Genomic DNA, 25944 nt, shown 5'->3' on the forward strand with positions numbered 1-25944 from the left:
AATGAGAAATGTGAACAAAATGTCTTTCAATACAAAGTCAATAAGTGACTAAATATAACTAAACTAAAGACAGATACAAAAAGACTCCTGTATAGTGTTCCAAGTCTTCTAAAGCCTGTGTTAGAAAAACTGAGTATTGTTTAGGTTTTAAATTATTAAATGATGGCTAATTAAACATTAATTCAAAGTAGTATGCAAACATCCCTTCACCAGGTGCTCACTCAAAAGAAAACTGAGTTGAAATGTAAGTCTATTTCTTCCGGTTGCAAACGTTGTAATTTTTTTAATCAGCTTCAAATCATTAAAGGCAACCGCCAATGAAGTGATGTTTTCTTCCCAGCATAGCTTGTAGGCCTAAAATTGCATTACATTTCCATTCCAGACATCAAAGCTAAATTAAATCGAGGAAAATAATCAAGACAACACCAAATCTGTAGTGCAAAACATTGAAGACGATTTTATTTTGTCATTCACAGTTAACACAAGCAACTGCTTTAAGAACCTTTTCCAACCGACCCTTCCTTCCCTCCCACAACAAACCGCCAGAACCTTCATCTCCAGCAAAGGAGCTAATATTCAAACGTTCCTTTCATTTCACGCTGATTGTACCTTGTATCTTAAGTCATAGTTCCTGCTGTTGGCATTAAAAGAGGATTGTTGTACATGCTCTAGATAGCAAGGCAGAAGGAACAGCAGAGACTTCAAGGGGACAACAGGATTTGGGAACAATTTGAGTATGACTTATCACATCTGCAATTCGTATATGACACTTGACTAGCAACGTAGCCATTTTGTGGAAATTCGGAGATATTTTACACTGTTTACTTGGCATCATATAGCTCTCATCGCTACAGTCCACATACTTCCAGCTTGACAAAACTTGAGTCTTGTATTTACCCCCTCAAACTGATATGTGGTAGTATAAGAAATGATGTGCTCGAATAATACAACAAAATCCAGTACATTTAAGCCCTACAAAATACTGTCATTGTCTTATTGAGTATTTGGCACTCAGGAAGCAAATTTAGTGATAATATACTTGAACATCTGCAGTGCGCTAAAGTGAGAGGGGAAAAAAGACAGATCATCCATACTATTTTCAGTTACTGAGCGAATATGATGACTAAAGGTTAGTATCGTCGAAGCGAATTACTTTTATTTAATAGTAGGATAAGGCTTCAAAATGGCCATCTAGATTGTAATTATGATGTTTTATAGAGATTACAGAAGGATAAGATTCCTAGGTTTGACTAGTAATCTATGGCTGTTGTTCAATGCAATATAACTTTTAAAAGCACTGGTGCGTGACTGGTAATACTTGAAAAGCTAAAAAGGAGGATAGGACAAAAAATAAATAATTTAAAAAAATATAAAAACATGTCGAACCTTCCTCTCATTTGGCTGTATCATTTCTTGTATCCAGATTTTTTCTGTAATGAATAACAACTGACAGTGCAATTTAACCCAGAATCAAGTCTGGGATACAGGCCATCATGTTCCATACACACACACACAGACAGACATCGCACATACACAGAAACATAGTAAAGATCAACATGACTTGAGCTTGACATGTCTAAAAGGTAAAACCTGATGGTTTTAAAGAAACGCTGACTCCTGCTTGGCACAAGACGACCGTCCAACCGACTGACCGCCCCGCCTCCTGGCATCCAAACACACACTTCAGCTCTGTGCGGGTGAGCTGTGAGGGGGTGTAAGCATTGTACCATTACTACAAATGCATCAACTTATATTGCTTCTCACAGCCTAAAAGCAAAACTTTCACATGCTGCAAGAATTACTTGGATAAAGGGAGCGGATAAATTAGCAAAAAAAGAAAAAAATAAGAGAAGCAGCGGTGACATTTCTGGTGAACAACGCAGTGGGGTAACTAAAAGACATTGTGTGACCACCTCTACACACGCTGTTTTAGTCCATGCTTTCCAATTATCTAATCTTAGTGAGGGTTTTACTGATTTATTGGCTCCAAATCCTGTTGTCGGCTTGTGGAAATGTGACAGATAACACTGAAAATTGAAAGAGTCTTGCCTTATGCTCTAATAATCTAAATTCGCACATCTCTACCTCCCTCTTTTTCACCATTTCCCCATAACTTTAGCTGTGCTCCTGATGACTTTCGTTATAGTCCATGATCCTTAACGGCTGCTGCCTGGGCCTCTCTGGGCATCGTGAGCCATACGTGTTTCGGTTTTTGGCTCTCTGAGCATCAGGTTGGGTTTCTTTAGCAGATGTGATGAGCGTGAAGCTCTGCGCAGCAGTGGAGATGGGCGTACTCTTTGTTGTCGGCTCCACGCAGAGCTCAGTCTTCAGGCCCTGCGATAGGCCAGTGAGACGCGGAGGCGGGGCTTCATCCTCGTCACACTGGCTCTCGCTTTTGTTCCGGAACAGCTCTCTTGCCCGCATACCCAGAAAGCTCTTGGCGCTGGGGTAGGAGCCTACGGTGACCGGGGTGTCAGAAGGGACCATGGGTCCTGGGGGTCCCAGCGGGGAATGAGGACGGTGAGGGGGCGGTTCCACTAGGACAGGTGGGGGAGTGTCTCGATTGCCGTTTACAGAGTTGGCCGGGGAAGGGCTGGCCTTGGGCTGCCCTGGAGATAAAGTGCTGCCATTGCCACGCGGAGACTGAGATGACTTGCCGTCCTCTTTGGTGGCTGTTTTTACTGCGCCGTCCACCACTATGACACTGTGACATCAGAAACAACCAAAAAAAATGTCACAATCTTAAGAATTTTATGCAACAATGAGATTGGGGGTTTAGGGGGGGAGAGATGGGCCTCCAAAATGCCAGAAAATGCACAATAATCAAGTAACCCACAAACAGACCCATTAATAAACATGACACAAAAACAGGAAACAAATTGGTGTCCTATTAACTTTTCGTACAGTAATAAAGGCAAGTTCTTTGGAAAAATAATTATTAGATATGCAAGATATAAATATAACATAAAAATAAAATTAATATAGGATGAAAAATAGCACAAAAAAGTGAAAAATTACCAAGGCTGAGTTTCCCGATAACGTTGTCTCTTAGCGCGCTACGAAGACTCTTAAGGTATAACTTAACTGAAGGTATACCATTTCTAGGCGTGTTCCCCGAACTATACCTTAGGAAGCCGCTTAAGATATACCTTCTTACGTGCGACGTTACCCGGTGCTGTCCGTGGCGATGCTGCTGAATTGGTTGATATCGATGGCTCGAGAATCAATTATTCTCTCTTGCAGGGGCTGTTTATGTGAGAAAGCGGTGTTCTTTATAAAAAGCACTTTAGAAATAGTTGAAATTGCATTTATTAGGACTCATGGGATATTATAAAAAATAATCCAAACTATAATAGCCTATAATAGCATTGCCTACATATTTTAAAATTGTATCATATATTGCTGCCATAATAACCATTTAAATTTTTTATGTGCTTTCTTCTCTTTCCCATTTTTGTTCGCTGAGGTGGAGCTGCGATGAAATATTGTTCTTGTAAATACTTTCAAGCATTTCAGTAATAAAAGTGTACGTCACGTACGGTGCTCGGCAGTGGTCAAAAAGGATTTAAACAGTGAATTTTGAATCTCTTCTTGAAAACGCAGAGATGTAGATTCAGACGGCAATTAAATTACCGTACGACCTGTTTGTCAAAAAACAGTAGGTATTTGTTTGGCCAGGGATTTTTACGCGGGTTGGGTGAGAAAAAACACTGATATTGTGGATTCGGACGGCACTAAAATAACCGACTTACCCCTGTAAATGTTTAAAATACCATACGAGCCCATGAGAAACAATATTAGCGTCCGAATAGGACTTAACTGACAGTAGCCTATGCTTTCACTGGCCTTTAAAAGCGCTCTTTAATTAAAATAAATTTATAAAATTTTATTATATATAATAATATAATTAAAATTCTAACAACAATCAGTGTAATGACAATTTTATTCTTAGCATGAAAACACTTGAATTAGCCTAACTGAACACTGTCTGTGTGTATTAAAACTTCAGAATTATATTCATATAGACCTGCAACAGGGATAAGGTAAAGCTAAGAGCAACCTTCCTAAAGTATGACTTACAGAAGGTATACTTAACTAAGAACGTTTCGGGAAACACATATTAACGATAAGGTACAGCTTAAGGTGTAACTGAAGAACGACTTAGCGTTAAGAAGGTTTCGGGAAACCCAGCCCAAGCCATTACCCATATATCACGCATATGATTTGTGGATTAATTGCAAAGTTTAACCATCATAGAGTGAAAGGTTTGTCTTGCCAATCTACACATTCAAACGATTTTAAACCATTTAAACGCAAAAGGCGGCGAACACCGAATTGATTCCTCTTTCGTGTCTTCTTGCGCTTGAACGGACATACACACATAAAATGATGTCAAAATACTCAAAATAGTCTCAGCAAGAATTCTCTAAAGCCCGGGACACACAAAGCCAACGATCAGCCGTCGGGTAACGTCAGGCCGTTTTTGACGTATTGTTTTGTTGTGTTCCGCACCTTTGGCTCTAGTCGGACGCCGTCTGTTTTTTTGGGACCGATTCATCATGCTGTCAGTGAGAGAGAAAACTCTGGCTGTTCAGCTAAGTCAGTGGTTCCCAAACTTTTAACAGGCATGTACCCCCTGAGACATTATAGATCTTCCGGAGTACCCCCAACACCACCAATTGTTAACAAGAAGTTTTTATATATATATTTTTTTATCAATTTTGTCGAGAATAGTGAATAGAATCATAAACATATGATACAAATCTCATCAAAAGTCAACATATGATACAAATGTGCTGAATATAATGATTTTAAAAAGATTGGCACCCAATCTCACACACAATAGGCCTACAACACATATCCAACATCTCATTAAAGCTATGTTATCTTTTCACATACTGATAAGTATTGCTTTTCACATATGATAACATTGTATATTTTCTTAACTTCTCTGCTGTAAAATAATAATAAAAAAGAGAACACATTAACAATAGTAAACTAAATAGTAAACAGTAAACTAAATTGTAGTAAACCACACAGAATAGGCCTACCACTTCTCCATCCACATCACCAGTTTAATCAATGTGAGGGATGTGCCTGGATGTTCTTAAATAATGCAGCGATGTTAGGCCGAATTGGGGACAGTTTCAGTCTTAGATCATTTTCCACAAACAGTCTGTACCTATACTTGGTCTTAAGAAATAGAACCGACGCCTATTTTGCACGCGACATGCAAGCGTGTTGGAAGCGTTTCCAGGCAAAATAGAGTAGGAAAAGATGTATGTTATATATGTTGACGGCCCTAGACACTTTCAAACATCAAAATGACATGTATTAATATGTATTCGTGTCAAAATTACATATAAACATATTTTCCTATTCTATTTTGCCTGAAACGCTTCCAACACGCTTGCGTGTCGCGTGAAAAATAGGCGTCAGTTCTATTTCTAGCATGCACGCGTTTTCCGCGCGGCCTCGAGCCTCAGACGCGCGTGTCACGCAGGCAGTGTGCAAGCTCTAACCTGTTAACGGGAGCCGAAATAAAAACGGACATGCCACGCAGCTGAGATGCTCACGCCGTGCATCCAGTGTGTCTCCGGCCTTAGATCTTTTTTCGCGTACCCCCTGAAATCAGTCCACGTACCCCAGTTTGACAACCGTGGAGCTAAGTTTTTGAGTCAGTGCATGAGAATAATAGCAAAACAGCAAGCAAAGAAGTCAAAACGGTACAGATAGAAGGCTGTTCTAATTTTACTTCATCTTACCCGAGTGTTCCTTGGCGAATATTTGAATATTAACATGAGCGGAGTGGAATAAAGAAAGTGATCAGCAGTATCGATATTCAAAACGGTCAGCACGCACTGCTTTGTTTACGGTTTGTGTATCTGCAGCGTCGGTTTCCATTTTTGAATGACCAATATATCTGCAGAAATAGACAGTTGTCTCATTTGTTATTTTACATTTCTGTACATGGATATTCCTGTTAGACTTTACTTTATTTGTAACTTTATTCTATTGCATTTATCTATGCTTGTAATTCGAGTATTTGTTCTTATTTTATTACTGACTGTTCACTTGTCTTTTATTAGTTAGGCTAGTAGTTTTAGCTGTGGAATCGAAGTACTTAAGTGTGCTTTTAATAATGAATAGAAAGCAGTTACGTTTGCCAACCATTTTTTGCCAATGCCATATCATAAAATCATACAAACACAGTAGTAATAGTAAGTTGGACCGGACAAAATGCAACGTACCTGCTTATATTTGATTTATATTTGAATGACACTATAGTTTTCAGGTTTTTTTAGTCCTACCTGGGCTCCGTGGAACTGCGGGGCTCAGTGGCGCCCTCTGCCGGTAAGGCTAAAGTAGTGGCAGAGCAGTCTTCTATTTCCAGCCTGCTGTAAAGCTGCAAAAGCTCAGTCTGCAGAGCCAGAGTTACCCGCCTCTGTGCCTGATATCTGCTCTCAGAGGCCTGCAGTTCCCCTCTAAGCCGAGGCGAATAAGAACAGTTGTCAGACATTGTAAAATGATGAAATTAAACAAGAAAGCATATCATATAGAACACGGAGTGGGAGTTTTCAAGAGTTAAATGTAAAGACAAGTTGTTTGTATGGTATAAACAGCCTTCAGATCATACTTGGCCTGAGCCTTGACATCTTCAAGAAACTTCTTTTGTTCTGCGATCAGGTGCTCTTTCTTCGAGATTTGAGTCTCCAGCTCTGCCACTCTCTGCTGAGCAGCATCCAGCTTTTGGCTCTGAAGTAACAGATTCTGCTTAAGACGCTCTGTCTCCTTCCCCCAGGACATCTGCAGCATCTGCACCTCCTACAGGAGAGAGGTGGAGGAAGACAGAGAATATAACGTAAATCTGATTTATAGCAAAGATGAAAGAGATGCTGGGTATTTTGTTCTTTTGACTTGTACCTTGCTAGTATCCGGTCCAGCCTGATGCAGCTCCTGAACAGACAGTTTATGAGCTTCTCCCAACAGCAACAGCTGCTTATTTAGAAAACTCAACTGCTGTTGAATACTCTCACTTGACGACAACTAAAAAAAAAAAATTAAAAAAAATGATAGGGGAAAATAATGATGATAATGACACAATCACAACATACTCAAAAAATGTAAGGAACAGTTCACTCAAAATTTTTTTTTTTTTTTTAATCACCATTTACAACAGGAAATACACTTAAACTGTCTTTTTTTTGAGCTCAAGAGACAAGGGGTGATTATTTTTACCTTGACAGTGAGCTGGTTCAGCAGGTGTCCCGTGTGGCACACCTTGTTATTCGCCTTCTGAAGCTCCGCCTCCATCTCACCTATTCGCTTCTGGCATTCTTGTAGCTTACTCTGAGTGGAGCATCACAGATGCATAGTAAATCATCATCCTGTTTCTGAATGTTGTGGCCATCTCATTTGCTACCATTAAATTAAATACACTACCATTCAAAAATTTGGGCACAGTCAATTTTTTTTATACAAAATATTTTTTATTATTAAGGTAGGATACATTAAATTGCTCAAAAGTGACAGAAATCTTTTTATAAAATATATTTCAAACCAATGCATCATATTTGACTTCTTCAAAGTATCCGGCTGTTATTAAGCTGTTTTTAACATTTATAATTATAAAAAATGTCTCTTGAGCAGCAAATTAGTATATTCGCATGCTTTCTGAAGGATCATGTGACACTGAAGCTGGAGTAATGGCTTCTGAAAATTCAGCTTTGCCATGACATGAATACATTTAATTTAAACTAATAAACTAGAAAAATATATTTCGCAATATTACTGTTTTTACTGCATTTTTGATCAAATAAATGTAGCCTTGATGAGCATAAAAGATTTCTTTAAAAAATAGACAAAAAATGATTACTATGTGTGAGTCAATAGGAGAGAAGTGTTTAAAGCACCTGTAACTCTTGGTTTTTGGTGTAGTAGTCATCCCTGGCCTGCTGTAGTTGGCGAATCTGGCTGTGCAGGCGTGTAACTACAGTCTCTCGGTCGTCCCAGAGCTGCCGGTATCTCTGCTGCTCCACCTGCAGACTTTCTCTCAGAGACAAGATATCCACACTCTGCAGATTCAGCTGGTCCTTCTGTTGAAACAAACACAGATTTACAAATCAAATGCATTAGTCTCTGCCACCCTCTAGTGGTCAACAAAGGTGAATGTCTGGTGCCACTAAACTAGCCTTGCGAAAAAGAGAACTATTTACAGGTCACTATTTTAAATCTAGTGGCATTAATTCTAACCGATGACTTAAACCGAACGCTTTTCGAAAGGTCATGAAATTGTGTTTAAATTACCATGGCGTTGTTCTGCTCCTCGAGCGCGGTAGCATTGATGATGCGTCGAAGCAGACGTCGGTTACGTACAGCATGCTGCTCTCGCTTGTAGCGCTCGTACAGGAGCTGGTTGTGGAGCAGCAGAAGCTGACTGCGCAGTGTCTGCAGCTCGTCCAGAGGAGCAGAACCTGTGCATGAGAAAGAAAGATTATTCAGATTTAAGCATTAAAGTAATTAAGAATTTTGTTTTATTCTGCTTGCAAAAAGCATCTTTCTCCATTGAAGGTCATTTAAAAGTAGCTCTTTTCAAACATCATATAAATCAAAAATATTGAATTTAAACATTAAATATTAAAATAGATGTAAAGGGCCAGTGCCCTTTTTTTGGACAGGGTTCTTATATACTCAAAAACATCCTTCAAAAAAAAAAAGTTTTCAGATACGGACACCATTAAATATAGGTATAGGATAGGTTAAATGAGTATATTTGTCACCCATTACTAATTTATTACACAACTAAAAGTGTCCGATAATAGTGGTGTTACTGAAATAAAGTGTGCATTAATCAGCTTGTCACATGATAATAAAGATGGCCACCACCATGCGGGGTCCACCCTGAGGAGATGAAAATAGTATTTTTCTATGGCACATTTAAGTGTACATGCAAGTGTACATTTTAATTATATATGTCTAAAGCATGATTCGTAACTTTAGGTATAAATTGTTATTTTAAATGTACAAATTACTTCGACTTGACTAAATTACATTTTTGAGTAAACTTTCTTTCTTTTGTGGAACAAAAAATATTTTAATTTTTTTTACAATGAAATTGAATTGGGTCCAAAACAGTTGAATTACCATTGTTCTTCAAAATATCATACTTCAAACTTTTGAAGCCATGAGGGTGAGTAAATGATGGCAGAATGTTCATTTTCGGTTGTACTACACCTTTAATACTCATTTAAATGTTTATCCCCGGCTGAAAACACTGAATTATTTCTCTGTACTCTGAAAGAACCACTTTTCCACAAGTAGCTGAATGTGTGCTAATGCAATGTTGTTTACCTCCAAAGTGTGTCCAGTCAGCTGACTTGCTTGGCAGGGGCAATCTGAGAGTGATTGCGGAAATGTTGGAAAAAAAGGGGAAAAAAACACAGGGAATCAACAAGGTCAGTGGCAATGTGAAAATAATTTCGGACGCACTGCTTTTCTGGCAGAGCAAGCCTTTTCTCACAGAACCCTCTCTGACCACAGCCAAAACACCTCAATTATGTGTTTTCGGATATGGCCTGCACAGGCCAGGAAGAGAGAGAGACAGAAAGAGCTCTGATTGTTTTTGGTTAACACAGGCTCTGCTGTTGCGCTGTGGACTGATTTGCGTGGCAGTGGATGTGACACAGGACAAAGCAGACAGTTGTTTCAGTGTGATAGCGAGTTAGTGGGCAAATCTGTAACTAGTCTGATCCAGTTCTTCTTAAAGAGCCCCTTTAGCAAGTCTTATAGATTGGAAACTACACTAGATTGTTTTACATTTTCTAAAGAAAACGAGTTATTCATCAAGAGGAGGGTGTTCTAAAAGATCGTTAGCATGTTATACAAATGTAAGGGTGTTCTGGGTTGTTGTTGTTAGCATGTTGCTACATGGTTGTTAAGATGTTCAGGGTGGATGTTTAAGTGGAGTCGAAAACATCGTAATTCCAAGAGTTCCAAGCACATGAATGACCAAGCAAACTCTGAAATCTGAATCAGTGTTACTCAACTCCAGAATTTTACAGTCAATTTGAAACATTGTAAAAACACTGATCTATAATATAGAAATGGCAGATGAGAACAAAACTTGAACTGAATTGAGCTGGATGATGACACTCTTGTCTCTGTAGTGCTTCTTTATAGCTGAACTGAACTCGTTTCATAATTAATGAATTTTCCAAAATCGCGAGTTATCAGGGCTCCAGACTGCGCCTAAAACGGTCGACCAAAAATATTCATTTGCGAGTGATATTTTTGTTGAGATCAAATACATGCGAGAGAGAGCGACAGAGAGACTATAAAAGTTACTCAGTCAATAGTAGCCTAATAAAAATCATTTAGTTCAGTTAGAGAACAGACACTGTAATTAAAAGCTGAATAACACCACTGTTGCCTTCTGTAGAGTTGCTTATAGCTGAATTGAACTCGTTCCATTATTGATGAACTTTACAGTCATTGAACTGACTCAACACTGAACTGACTTGCGCTAAATGAGGACACTATTGCCTTTTTTTGGAGTTGCTTTACTGAAGAATTTCAATTCGTCTTATAAGTCTGCATCATTGATTCTGTTATTTTCCTGTTTATTACTGTGAAGCTGCTTTGAAACAATCTGTACTGTATAAAACATATAAATATAGCTGATTAGACTTGACTTAATAACCAATGCCAATGACTTGGGGGTACGAGCTTGCCGGGACCACTTGAAAGTCCCTCTCCAAATAGGCCTTGATTGGCTTTGATTTTGTCATGTCACGTGTTTTGGTGGAATAATGGAAAGTGTGGTTAGGGTTCACAAGTGTCTCAAGGACACAACAGAGACAACCCATTGATCATACATTTGAACATTGATTTGAACTTGCACACTTTTGATAACAAACCAAGATCTTTAACCACACATGACCACAAGCTTGAATCATTGCGAACCATGAAAGCAAAAGGGCTTACCTCTTTAGCACTTTGTCATGGGCGTCACCGCCCTGCTGCACGAGGCGATCCAGCACCTCCAGGGGGGAGGCAGACACAACCCCCTCCACAACCTCCTCCTCCTCCTCTTGCTTGCTCACATCACCTCTCTGAAACCTCTCAAAGGAAACTCGCTGCACAATCTCTGAGGTCTTCCTCCTTACGAAGAGAGAGGCTGCCCGAGGCAGGGCCATGTCAAACAGAGCCTCGTACGGCAGGGGTGGTGGTTTGCACGGGCTAGGGGAGCAGAGGCCGTATTTCAGGGCCTCGTCCTCTGGTGCGGAAGAGCTCCGATGGAGTTTGCTGTGCGTTGGGTGTTCGATGGGCATGAACACTGGCTGGAAAGACCAGGGCTGCTCCTGGGACGGGCCTCTACTCACTCTTCCTCTGTCCCCGGGTGTGATCTCAGTCTTGTCAGGTGTTGAGATGGCGTTGTGAGGGTCTCTAATCAAGCCGCAGAGGATAGAAGAGGGCAGGGGTTTCTCTTGCGTGCCGGTCAGGGTCTCCGTGGTGTTGAAGAACGGAGAGTCAAAGCCACGAAGGCCGGCTAAATCTTGCTTCTCCTCAGTTAACTTCAGAAGCTCCTCTGTGATGGCAGCTGACAGGATGGGAGACAGAAAATGATTGTTGTTTAATGGATTAGTTTGTCTGTTGGGAAAGGACACAACTGTGGAAGTCTGAGTGTGAAAGAAACACTAGTTCATACCATCCTCCCGCTCTTTCTCGATCCTCATTTGTTCTTGCTCCTTCATGTACACGGAGAGCTCGGTCAGGGTCATTGGCATGTTCTCACTTCTGCCATCTGGGGTCAGATAAAAGACTTGGCCTTAATAATGACACTCTAAAGGCACATTCACAACAAGAATGATAACTATAAATAGTTGATAAACAAGAATGATAACTATATTAGCATCTATAAACTATAGCAACTATAAACAAGAATGAAAACTATTTTAGCATCCACACTCCAAACGCCCGATAGCCACACAATGCCGCTTTAAATGCTCAATCTCCTTAAAGTTGGGTGGATTCTGATTAGCTGTCAATCAGCTGGGAAAAAAAAATCTGAAAGTGTTTCCAACGATATCATTTTTCTGTGTCTTGTTAGAGTTGTGGTGTGGACTCAAAGAATTCCAATGATTGTTAAGTTATAGTTATCGTATACCGTCCTTGATGTGAACGACCCATAGCACTTGCCTTTTCCGCTCAGCACTTTAAAATGTTAACCATGCCAAAGGTTAAAGAAATAGTTCTACTAACTCTTTAAAGAAAATCAAACCTTTACTTCAATGTTAGGCTATGTTAGTTATGATAAAACAATTCTTACTCGTAACATACCTCTGTGATTGATCGTTTCAGGTCCAATTTTCTCAAGCTCTCTGACTGGCTCCTGTCTGACCAAGACGGGTTTGGTGTGGTCTAAAGGTCTACCGTCCTATGGAGCACATCAAAGTTAAAAGAGCTTGTAGTGAAACAATTCAAAAGCAAAATGATCTCAGAGCAGACTTGAAGTTGTTTAAACAAGGGAAGGTATAGGAAGTCTTAAAGGGAACGGTTCACTCATAAATTTAAATTCTGTCTTCAATGAAGAACGTTTCAACTATTTTTGACAAAAGCAATTTTCAAAATATCTTTTAGTATTCTGCAGAAGATCTGTAGTACTACAGATTTGCACAAAAGTTCATCCTCTAGAAAAGTACCTTGCATGGTGGGCTAGCGGTACTGCGTGGCAGAGACACGGGGGTAAAGTCATCGGAGAAGCTGGGAGGAGGTGAGGCGGCCGCAGGGGTGCTGGATAACGGGGTGACTTTGCCACCCGCTGCAGGAAAGATGACAAGACCAAATTCATACTAGTGCTTGAGGAAATGAACACCCTGATGTGCCTAGCTCTCCCAACATGCTAAATATCAAAGTTGTTTGCGGACAAGCATAGACAGTATAGTCACCGGGTGTGCTGTAGAGGCGGCTCGATAGGTAAGAGGCACTCTGGGACAGTTCCGGGTTCGGTGACATCCCACGGGAGGAAGGGGGTGTGGCCATTCCACAGTGGGAGGAGGGGCTCCAGAGGGAATCCTTAACACCATATGTTGCATTAAATTCACAGCTGGAGTTCTATAAATAAACAAGCACACACAAAATAAGTCCCTTGACTGCTTCTTCAGAGGGCAAGATTTTAGAAATTAATATTGTATTCAGCAAAGACACATTAAATTAGTCGCAAAAGTGACAGCAATAACTTTTACATTGTTACGACGGATTACTATTTTAAGTAAATATTGTTCTTTTGAACTTTTTATTCATCAAAGAACCCAGAAAAAAAATGTATCCTAGTTTCCACAAAAACACTTAGAAATGAATAAGTAAAGTTTCTTGAGCAACATATCAGCATATTAGAAAAATTCAGCTGTCATCAAAGGAATACATTTATTTCAATTGTAATAATATTTCATAATCTTACAGTTTCCACAGTAGTTTGTGCCACCTTGGTGAGCACTCTTTCAAAAACATAAAAAACATACCAACCCAAAACTTTTTAACAGTAGCGTATACACATTGACATTTCACCAAAAGTAAACTTTTAGCAGCAGTTTCACAATGTGTTTGCAAATTGCGGCATGATATACCATAATGCTTGCAAAAGTGTAGTTAAGTAAAAAGGGAAGCACATATTGGTTATGGGCCAATACTGCATATTTTTATCAGCCAATATTGTATGTTTACATGTTTCTGCCTATTTTAAGATTTAGATCAAGATCTAGCACTAACTTAAAGTGATATATTATATAACTCTGCAAAAGTACTATATTTTAAAAAGCACCTTCCCTTCGAGAGCACATTGAAAAAACACTGTCTGATAGTGATCTGACTGCCAATCTCAATGTTAAAATAGCCATTATCTGCATCCCCTATCAGTGCCCCACTAATAGCAAGTATCAAATCACAACATAATTGTGATCACATAGCCAAATCGTGAATTGTGAGAAATTTGAACCATGATCACACCAAAAAACATGAACATATGACCAAATGTCAATAGCTATGAGCCTCATTAGAACACAAACACAATGCTGTTTGTTTTCCATCAGCAGAGCGTTCAGAATAAAAGTCCTGATAGTGGGAGGTGACAGACCAGGAGAAAGAGCTCTTGCGTCATTCACATTGTCAAGACAACCGTTTCTGCGTCAGCTAAGAGATGGCATGTTTCTCTCTTTTTAAAGCCCTGCACACCCACCGGAATGACTCAACACCTCTCCTCTCCCCTCCTTTCCTCTCAGCTCCTCAGACTGCCTGGAGAACAAGGAGATGATTCATGGTGGGAGAGGGAGGGCAAGCTCTGGTGTGCAACGGGAAGGGAGGGGTTCAGGGATGGGTGATTTATGGACAACAGCTGACAAGCTGACAAACAACAAGAGGGAGGAGGGAAGCAGATGCCAATTCCTGCACTGGATCAGTTTATTTGCACATTTTATAAGCAGAGCACAGATTCCTTGGATTCAAACAGGTAGTTCCACCTCACACCAAATTCACACCATTGGTTGTGCTCTTACCTGCCGACGAGTTCCAGTGGGGCTGCGATAGGGGGGCTGATTCCCTGAGAAAGAGGACAGGGCCAAGGGAGGGACGACAGGCTGACGAGGGGTGGAGTAATGAGCAGAGGAAGAACTTCCTGGAAAGGGACAGAAAAATGATGTCCACAAAAAACATCCTGTCACTGCTAGAAAAGCAGAGTTTGCCTGAAAATAGACTGTGACTGAATTAGAATGCTGGTTAAGCTGTCTAACTTCATTTCCAAATACATTTATGCGTTTGGCCGATGCTTTTATTTAGTCGTGAATTAAAGATATACATTTTATCACTTCACACATTCCCTGAGAACTGAACTCATGACCTTTCATCTATTTATATAATCACAACACCATCTCTAGGATAAAAAAAAAAACCCACAATGCTTTTTAATGTTTTCCTTTTCCTTTAGTGCGTAATGTATCTGTTTGTGCATGTATACGATCTGCAAAGTTACAAAGCTTAAAGTCTCTCACAAAGGGATTAATTCTATGTTAAAGACTAAATGTTAAAGATGTTGCTTCCGCAAACATCTACGTCACAATGTGAAATATTAGCATAATGCCCACCTAAAGGCAAAAGCAAAACCCCTTTCTTTGGCCTTCCGAAAATTGATGAAATTTAGGAATCAGTGGTTTAGATTTATTTATAACCCTGTTCCTGAGCAGTACAACCCAAAAGTTAGCTTGTGTACAGCGCATTTTACAGAGGACAGCTTCCTGAACCTGGATGAATACAAAGCCGGCTATACACACTTAAATAAATTTGAAATATACACTTCTGTATATGGAGAAAGTTTATTTCAGGACATAAAGTTGTTACAGTGAAGAAGGCAAATTAAACCATTATAACGTTGTATCTCTAAAGGTAAAAGAGTTACAAAACAAAAACTTGCCACTGTGAAACGTTCTGTTCAAGTCGTGCTTGCTAAATTAGTTCATATCGATCAGCTTAAAACCGACGACATTATTAACTGTGTGTTATCAATTGCTTTAGATGCCTTGGAAGCTGAAACTCACAATTATGGTAAGGGGCGTGTTTTTGAACATTAAAGCATGTTAACATATTCAATTGCACCCAATAATCAAACCTTCTGGTGTTGTTTGGTTAATTTAAGTTTAGGTTTTTTAATAACTTTTCTTTAGTTTCACTTTTTCCACTTCAGCAATAATCTGCCAAGTGTCTTCTTTAAAAAGAGACCAAACTTAAGTCTGTGCTACAAGGCATTTCAAGATTTATTACAGTTTAAGTTTGAAATGTCTTTTTCAGGTCTATGCTCAAAAAGTGATTCAATGGATCATAATTATTCCATAAATATAATTTATTATTTTTAAAATCCCCCAAAAATACAAACTATTAAATAAAAATACATTTAGTATATATAGTACATTCATTTCATTGTAATAAAAAAAAACAATTCTGTCATTTTTGACCTTCACGCGAGCAGCACCAGAGGGATAATGAACTTTTAAAATTGCATCATATGACCCTCTTTAAGTGCTATATTCCAGTATGCAAAGTTTGAGTAAGTAATTCAGACAGGAAGAGGGTGTTACCGTGGCTACTGTGGAAGTCACCGTAAGGGCTGGCAGTGCAATCAGCCGGACGTTGTTGCAGATGAGCACAGAAATGCTCAGGCATGCTGGCATAGCCCTCTTCACAGTACGCCTCCTTCGGATCCAGAGAGACTTTGGCACACTCTATAACAATATCGTGGATCTCGAATCTCTTCCACCTGTACAGAAAAAAAGAGAGCAAATGAAGGATAAACGTTGACTGTGACATTCGTGGTTTATGCAATTAAATAAGTGACATGATTCAGTATTGCCTCACCGGCTGGGGTCTAGTTCATGGTCCTTGGTTCCGGTCACTAACTCAGGGTGTATTCTGACATGTTCAAGCATGGGCTGAAATACATATAAAGGCATAAATACAAAATAAACATGACTAGTTATATTTGAATGAAATGACACAATCACTATTAGCAATATAAGTCAATTTAAGGTACTTTTTGTAATTTTTGGACATTTACTGGTTATTGATGCAGCAATATTAAAATTCAGACATAAACTACCATTCAAAAGTTTTTTAAATAAATGAATACTTCTTAATACTGTCATGAATGCATTAAATTAATAAAAAAACACAGTAAAGGCATTTATAATGTTTCAAAATATTTCTATTTCAAATCAATGCTGTTCTTTTAAACTTTCTATTCATCAAAGATGAATACAAAAATATTCCACAAAAATAATAATTAGCAGCTCAATTGTTTTCAACATTGATAATAAAAAATGTTTCTTTAGCACCAAATAAGCATATTAGAATGATTTCTGAAGGATCCTGTGACACTGTAATAACATTTTGCAATATTACTGTTTTTACTATATTTTCGATATAATGAACGCAGTTCTTTCAAAACCATTTAAAAAAACGTACCACTCCAAACTTTTGAACGATAGTGTATAACCAATCATTATTTTCATGTTTTGGCTGATAATGACAAATTCTATACTATTTTGTCTATTTAAATTAAAAATAAATATATAATCTATATATTTTATATACAAATTATCAACTGATAATATTAACCGATAACCAATATATTACTCATGCATGCTACTATCCTAGATCCTTACTCATACCCACACTAGGCACTTTGTCACTTCTACTTTTATTGTACTGAACAAAAAGTAAGGGAAAACGAGGATGAGCAAACAATGATGGAATTTCCTTACATCTTATGTATTTGGAAAACCTCCTGGGAAACTGTATGACTAACAGCTCACCTTGACCACCTCCTCAAAAGTGTCCATGTTTTCCTTCATGCTGTAATGGGAGCGCAGGTAAGACACAAAATTGCAGGGGTACATCCCATACAGCCGGTGGAAGAGCGAGTAGACACTTGCGTGCAGGTGGATGAGATAAACCTCTGGTACGTGTCCTGTCAACAGAGATTGACCATACAGCTAGTTAACCATCATTTCATCTGTTACTTTAAAGAGGCCTCATAATATTTTCTGGATTTCTGTGGGAGACTAAACTGATCCAGAGACTTTTAAGGAATAATAATACATACCTCAGAGGTAAAAATATTGCATAACAGAGTCATACAGCAATTGAATGTTAGTAACTCTTACCTGGGTTTCTCAGATTCCAGGAAGCCAGACGGCCAAAGATATCAAAAAACTCATAGAGATGGTGCTTGCCAGCTTGAGGAATCATGGGTAATAGTGTGATGAGCACCAGGACTCCAGTTATTAGAACCACAACATCTGTGTCTGTCTGTAACACACAAATTATAGTATATATACTGCATGTTACAAAACAACCAGGCACTTGATACCAAGACCAAGAGGCCTATCTGAAAGATCTTTAACATTATGAGCTTACCTTGAGGCATTTGAGGAGAGATAGCAGCAGCGGATAGCGAGCGATCTTGTGGATCCAAGACGGCTGCTTACGGACGACGTGACCCAGTAGAGTGAGAGTGGGCAGGCGACAGGGGGCTTTAGCCATGCATTCATTCATTTTATCAAAAAGGTGCTGAGAAACAGACAACACAGCCAAGTCACATTACAGGCCAGACCGTAACAGTTCATAATATTGTTCTCTGCCCTAGACATTTATTATTATTAAATATAAATGAAATAAAATACATATACTCAGAGGAGTTTAAATGATGCTGGTTAGATGAAAAGCTCCTTTCATTTGTACATATTTCACAAGTGTTTATTTACCTTAAAGGGATAGTTCACTCAAAAATGAAAATTGTGTCATCACTTACTCAACCTCGTGTTGTTCTAAACCTGTATGGGTTTCTCTGTTCTGTTGAACACAAAAGAAGATATTTTGAAGAATGTCGGTAACCAAACAGTTGATGGACCCCATTGACTTCCATAGTGGGAAAAAAATATACTATGGAAGTCAATGGGGTGACATTCTTCAAAATATCTTCTTTTGTGTTCAACAGAACAGAGAAACCCATACAGGTTTAGAACAACACGAGTTTGAGTAAGTGATGACACAATTTTCATTTTTGAGTGAACTATCCCTTTAAGGATATGGATTGTTCGTAAATTATGTAAACCTATAGTATGTGCTTAATTACACTGATATATTTATTGTGATATATAAAAAAACATTAACCAGATGCCTTGAATAGAGCTATTTGGAAACAATCATTCTAGAATGATTGGGTGATTTTGTAGGGTAGGGAAAAAATCTATCATTTTAAAAAGCTATAATTTTTTTTACTCTGGAGACTCAAGTCTTGATTAATGGTTGAATTTGGGAAAAATGTGAAAATTTTGTTATATAATACATTTTAACTGTGCTCAAGCTACAACTTGTCATTTTTCACTTGTCAATTCATGCCCATTAATAATTCTTTGCATGAAATAATTGTATATTTCGATTTTTTTTTCTATTCTATAGTATGACATCACAGCTGCTCTGGGGCTTGTCAGGAACTATAACGTTTTCTATAAGTTAAGTCAAAATATAGTAACAAAAATTTATTTTCTATAACATATTTTTTGGTTTCAAAGATCTGGGGCCCGTAGCATGATGGTAGTTGAACAAACTCAGGGTTACGGAATTAGTTGACAAAACCAAACCAAACCAATCCAATCCAATCCGGCTTTGTTGGTACCATGACGCTGATCATCAACTTTCTCTGTCGACTCAGGATTTGATCCTGAGACCATGGAGCGTGTGTGCATGAAAGTGTGACATCAATAGCAAAAAGCCAATCACATGCCTTGAAACATGCGATTCACTTCAGAGTCCGCAAGATTCAATTTACTCTTCTGCTGAAGATTAAGATATTGGAGAATATAAAGTATACAAATGCATTTATACAGCAAGAAAATACCTTGCTATATCAGTGCAAGTGAAAGTTGTGAAGTTAGTAGTTGAACATTCTATGTATACAGAGACTTAAACATGTAAGCTCACATGTAGTCATTTAAGCTTTATTTCAAATCTTATATATTTTACATATTATCGGTATATTTTTATATTCATTTAGACTAATGCTTAATTTTTAAACTAAAATTGCTCATATGTAATGGATTATTACGGATTATAGTATTAGGTTATAATAGATATAAAAATAATATATAAATAATATAAAATAAATATAATAAATAATCATCACTAAAAGCCAGATAATTTTGTCTTTAAAAATCTTTTACGATGTAGTTTGGAACAAGAGAAACTGGGGTAGTAGTGACTTGATTTTTGTAGTGGTTTTTATAGTGAATATTATAATTTTTTTAAGTATTTAATAAAAAAAAAAAGTATAAAAAATTTAAATATTTTTTTATATAGTACAACTGTAAAATGACAATACTAAAATTGATGACGAAATGTCTACATTTTCAAAGTTTGAACCATGGAGCTTTCATTTTGGCAGAAAAGCCCAGGGAACATGGATTTAAATTGAGTGTGAAACCAGAACCAGAAAAAAAAAAAAAAAAAGAGATGAGTGAGCAGTCATTCACCTTATCGTGTGGCTCCCTCACTGAGGACAGGATGTGCACTGCCTGGGCGGAGTTGGTCTCCAGGAAATAATCCACCAAGCCGTTCAGCAGCACGGACCCTCGATCTGCAAAACATGAATCCACACTGACTGTCAGTCATGCAATAAAACACTGCATGCATGGAGAATATGAATCATGTAGCAAATATCGAGAAGTTTGAAAATTCAACTTTCAAACTTGGCTGGACCTGTGCTGAGGTGTTCATTGATAAGGCCCTTGATCTCATCCAGCTGGCGGAGGTCAGAGGTCTCCAGCAGAGGAAGCAGGTCCCCTACGCTGAGCTGTTCCCTGGACATGATGGTATGGAGGGTTCGGAGGCGGGTCTCTGAAACAGTCAAGGGAGAGGGGAAGGACTTTCAGACGTCACTCTCACAGCGTCCCGTGTCCTGTCCAGCCTGGAAGGGTTCCAGGGCCGCCCGTCGATACAGTCTCCAGGCACACCTGCAAGAGACATTTGAGGGCTTACATCACTTCACTTGTCTAAAAGTGCCGGTCTCTATGAAATATTCATGAGAACATTTTGTAGTTTCTGCCTTTAAGTAAAAGGGTCATGAATTGAGAAATCAAATTTTCCTTGATCTTTTGACATGTAAGAGGTTATTGCATAGATAAATATATAGGCTACATATCATTAGAGGCTGTTTCTATGGGCCGCTATACGCGAGCCGCCCGACATATTGGAACGGGCAAAGCCGGTCCGTGAACATTGTGTCATCTCTACTTATACAGTACATTTATATGGGTCATTGTACTATAACAATACCCTGTAAGTTTCAGAACTCAAAACTTTCTTGTTAGTTCAAAAACAGCTTTTATTGAAACCAAGCTGACCAAACGACTCGTTTTGGATGTCACATTATGATGTAATAGTGCGATGAAAGACCGCCTCGGCAGAAGATGATCAATGCCTACTTCTACATCATTGCCTTTTTAGTCCCGCCCGACGTAATGACGGCAATTGACGCCTCTCGCGGTTCAAACAAACAGGCCTGGGCAACCGCGTTCGCCATTACGTTGTGCGTCAAATTCAGTGTTACTCTTTTGGCATTAGTCGATGTGTACGGCCATCTGCCGGAAGATAGATATTTTAGTCGGTAAAGTTTTAAATGTGGATATTTTTCTTACAAAAACGCATCACTTCACTTCAGAAGGCCTTTATTAACCCCTGGAGAGCCGTGTCGAGCACTTCAATCATCAATAGATGCACTCTGATGGACTTCCAAAGACATACAGCCATTCACTGCAATTATGAAGCTTGGAAGAGCATTTTTCAATATAACTACGATTGTATTCGTATATAAGAAGAATGTCATACACACCTAGGATGGCTTCAGGGTGAGTAAATCATGGGCTAATTTTCATTTTTGGGTGAACTATCCCTTTAAAATGTATTTGCCACAACCAAGATGTATAAAGCCTATGTAATACACATTAATGTTTTAACATTGTTGGCAAATATTTCAACTATATAACAAGATATTTTTTTTTATATTAATAGTGTAATGTTGACCACTATATCACAACTAAAAGAGGTTTGAGTCCCCTTTAAAGTTTCCCCTAAAAGTACTTTTTTTGGTTCAATTTGCACACTGAATATGGCTTGGAGCTCTTAATTTTGAACTCTCAAAGTGCACCAGATTGATGAATTTAACAAAAAAATGTGCAAAACTTTCTTCAAATAAAAGCTAGGGGGACTTAGGTCCACCCACCACAGTTTCACAAAATCCTGTGGGAAACACTGAGAGGGTCAAAAACAGGAAAATAGCTTATTGCTTCTAAATTAAGATGTTTTTTAACATTATAAGTGGACCTCAGAGAAAATTAGGCCTATACTTAAAAAAAAAAGCAGTTCATGACCCCTTTGAGTAAACTTTTCAAGTTTAAGAGTGAGAAAAAAAAAACACTGCAACATACAAAAGTTCACAGAGAATTACGATGTATCATTATTAAGAGTACTAGATCTCATTAACATCAACTGTGATAATGTGGGTTGGAAGTTTCAGGCAAGTAAACAACAGATTATGAATCTGAAGCATACAAGATTCACATGTTGCGACCTGTTCTTGCACAAACATGACAAAAAGTCAGCAGTTGTCACACCAGCCTGACAACATCAGGTCAACGAGTACTAGCTGAAGTCAAAGAAAATTCATGAGACATGCCTCAATGGCCTGATTAGAATAGACTACATACTACAAGAACACTGTATCATGTTATGCACACGCAACACACTATTTTGAAGTTGAGCAGTGAAGTTTAACTTTGACTGGAGTGATAGAGCAGCATTTTTAGGGCTAATCAGCAAGAAATTACTTTTACTTGCATGCTGGGCCAGTGGCTCAAAATGTTACAAGTACAGCCAACATTTTTACAGGCCCTGGGTAAACACAAATATCATAAACAGCTTCATATGCAATACATTTACACATCTGTACACGAAAGGAAAAAGAAAAAAATATGTATAAATAATTATAGAAATTTGTGGATGGATGGATAAAGATATTTTAAAAAGCTGATTTTTCAGCATCATTACATATCTTCAGTGTCACTACTCCATCATTACTCCAGTCTTCAGAGATCCTTCAGAAAGTATGGTCCTCAAGAAACATTCTTATTATATTAAACATTCTTATTATATTAATGTTGATAACAGTTGTGATGCTTCATATTTTCAATATTAATAGTTAGAAAGAACAGCATTTGTTTTGAAATGGAAATCTTTTGTAACATTATAAATGTCTGTACTGTCACTTTTGATCAATTTAATGCATCCTTAATAAATAAAAAGTATTACTAAATATCTTACTGACCCCCAAAGTTTGGAATGGTAAATCAGCACAGTTTACAAGAACGGTGTACAATACATAACAGAAATACAAATGATTGTTTGTATGAATGTAAATGATATAAAAATGTATAATAGTTGGCAATGCTACAATACTAGACTAGTAAAAGTTCCAGTTCTAGTAACAGATCCATTAACTGGCTCGAACCACTCTCACACTAGCCCTGATGCTTAACAGGACATCTTCCCCATATAATAGCGATATATAATTATATATATAATTTTTCTTTGTATTTGACAACAGCAATAACTTTCTTCAGATTTGGGTCTTAACCTACATCTTAAGAATTATGTGAGTCACCAAGAGCTCAAGTTGACAGCCTAACATGCAACATAAGACAACACTCTCTCCTTGCTGGAGACCACTCCAGTTATCCACCAAACAAACAGCTGTTATAAAACACAAAGCTGCTCTAAGCATAACTTGTGCAAGATGACAACCATCTAGGGAAGGGTGATGGCAAGCTGACCCCTCAATGGAAATACAAAGAAGTTAATTGATTACCATCATGATCGTATTCCACAAAATAAGAGCATGCATCACACTGAAGAGGAAAAAAAACACACTAATAAGATGAAGTTCTGGACGACCTCATCGCGAACTGTGGCTGCGCCTGCCAATTGGAAAACAGGGCCGTTAACAGCACAAAGAAGCTTTATATGCCACGTTTAGGGCCACATAAACAAATTCCTTAAAGAGGTTGTGTACAAGCTGTCATGAAGACTCGTTGCTTTTCAAAGCCTAACTGAGTTTTGGGTCTCAAATCTAGCTTTCAGTTTATATGTCGTAAACACATCCTTACAGAGGTAGAGAAATGCGTTTTCTGCAAGTGACCAGACTGCATTGTTTTAAAAATAATTTAAAACAAAAGAATAAAGATAAAATTATACATATGTGTGTGTGTGTGTGTGTGTGTGTGTGTATACATATACATATGTGTGTGTGTGTATATATATATATATATATATATATATATATACACACATATGTATGCATGTATGTATGTATGTATATGTATGACATTATATATATATAGAAGACATGAGAGTCATAGTGCAAATTATGCCAGTATGCAGTGATCATAAGATAAAAATAAGGCAATAGCTTAAAACTGCATTTCATGGTTCGCCTGCAAAAGGATTTCTGTTTAAAAGCAAACGCGCAACAAAACCCACAACATAGCCTATGTCTGTATTTTTAACCTATGCATGGTGCAAAATAAAAAATAAAGTGCAAACATGTGCAGATAGATGTTGTGTTTTCGGCTGCATGCACTGACAGTAGCTCTGTGTTGAAATGACCACTGGCGTAAACAGCGCGCGAGAACAATGGCCAGAATCTGCGGGACTGTCTCCATAAATGCGCCAGCACATGTAACATACCCCAATGCATGTCAACTTCCCCCTTAAACTCGAGCATATGCATGCGGAGATTTGTTGAAATTCATTTCGAAACTGTAACAATCAATGAGGACTATTATTTCACTGACAGTCCCAATCAAGAGAGCCTTATTTTCGACAAGCTTAGTGCAAACCAGAAACAACGACTGAAATACTCTATAATGCACGTAAAATTCTGAGGAGCGAGCAAATTTAACATTTAGACTGTCACTGCGTATGATGTAAAAACATCACCACAAAAAAAACATCGTTTGATAAACCTGTTTACCTGTTAGAGCAACTGCACTCCACAGGGCGCCGCCATCTTGAACACCTCACAACCCCTCCCAGCGCGGTCACCATCCGCAATTGTGCAGGAGAAATAATCCCAGAGCGCTCAAAAACACGCCTGTATCTGGAAGCAGAACATTGATATATGACGCGAATATTCTCAGAAATGACCAGCAGTCATACTTTATAAATACAGTGGATTGTGGGGAGTAAGACTCATGTATGAAAGTTTTAGAGAATCCTGCAGCTAGGCCCTGAGTTGTTTTTCTGAAGGGTGGAGGGATGCAGCGCTCTGTAATGCGGTTTTCGCGTGACTCAGGTGGCGAGCGGAGACGCTGATTTGGACCGTCCAGCAGTATAAACTATTTACATTTAAAATAAACTACAAAAATAAATTAAATAAAAAAACATACATACATACATAAGAGTGAAGAAAAGAAAGTAAACAAGCTTAAAATCTAAATATAGGCTAAATATTTTTTTTAAAGTAGGCCTAGGCTACTTTTTCCTAAATATAAGCCTAAACATTAAACAATAAATACATTAATACATAAAGGTGAGGAAAATAAAATAAACTAGGCTACATTAAAATCCAAATAGGCATATAATAACTATTTAAGTTTAAAAAGCACTTTTTGCTAAATCTATAGCCTATAGGCCTAAATAAATAGGCCTACATAAATAAATAAGGATGAAAAAGAAATAAAGTGAACTAGCTTAAAATCCAAATAGAATAAACTAGTGAAGGATTTTTTCAATAGGCCTATATAATAATAAACGACTGAACGATATGAATCAATCGATTCAACGATCGAATGAATGAATGAATGAATGAGGGTGCGATAAACAACGTAGCCTATAGCTATCTTAAAATCTAAAGGCTAATAAACTATTTACATTTAAAAAGTATTTTTCCTATACATACATAACACACACACAAAAAAAAAATGTAAGGGAAAAATGAAATCAACTAGCTTCCATAGGCCAATAATCATAAATCGATAAAAAAAAAAAAAAAACAGTTGACAGCCTACATCATGTAGGCTATTCATCCCTCATGTTATTGGAAACCCGTTTTAAACACAAAAGAAGATGTAAAGCAGAAAGACAAGCCACAGCCACCATTTACTTTAGTAGGCTAGCTAGCCAACATATTTCCCCCATTCAACTGCAGTGAATTGTGACTAAGACTGTCATTGATTCTGTCAAACATCCACATTTATATTCCAATGAAGAAGGTTTTTACGGGGTTTTGTGATCACATGAGGGTGAGATCACAGAAGTTCTTACTGTGTGCGTATTGATCTTTCTCAGCCT

The 25944-nt window shown here is 38.1% G+C and overlaps 1 protein-coding gene and 1 long non-coding RNA gene across 2 annotated transcripts; one reads left to right on the top strand and one right to left on the bottom strand.

Moving 5' to 3' along the window:
• Positions 1–432: 432 nt before the first annotated feature.
• On the bottom strand, positions 433–24742 carry tsc1b (TSC complex subunit 1b). Its single transcript, XM_082141169.1, has 22 exons — positions 24626–24742; positions 20299–20552; positions 20073–20176; positions 17959–18111; positions 17706–17850; positions 17355–17509; positions 16399–16472; positions 16122–16300; positions 14550–14668; positions 12948–13113; positions 12702–12820; positions 12340–12436; positions 11708–11803; positions 10984–11599; positions 9352–9395; positions 8308–8474; positions 7914–8096; positions 7240–7350; positions 6925–7047; positions 6638–6825; positions 6312–6485; positions 433–2704 (listed from the first exon to the last, which is right to left on the bottom strand). The coding sequence occupies exons 2-22, from the start codon at positions 20405–20407 to the stop codon at positions 2116–2118; spliced, it is 3711 nt and encodes a 1236-aa protein (XP_081997295.1). The 5' UTR covers positions 20408–20552; positions 24626–24742; the 3' UTR covers positions 433–2115.
• LOC309477770 lies at positions 2712–5301 on the top strand. The gene is made up of 2 exons (XR_014198697.1): positions 2712–3022; positions 4198–5301. It is a non-coding gene; the product is annotated as an uncharacterized lncRNA (long non-coding RNA).
• Positions 24743–25944: the final 1202 nt, after the last annotated feature.

The sequence above is a fragment of the Leuciscus leuciscus genome, assembly GCF_965113295.1.
Source record: "Leuciscus leuciscus genome assembly, chromosome: 16".
NCBI lineage: Eukaryota > Metazoa > Chordata > Actinopteri > Cypriniformes > Leuciscidae > Leuciscus > Leuciscus leuciscus.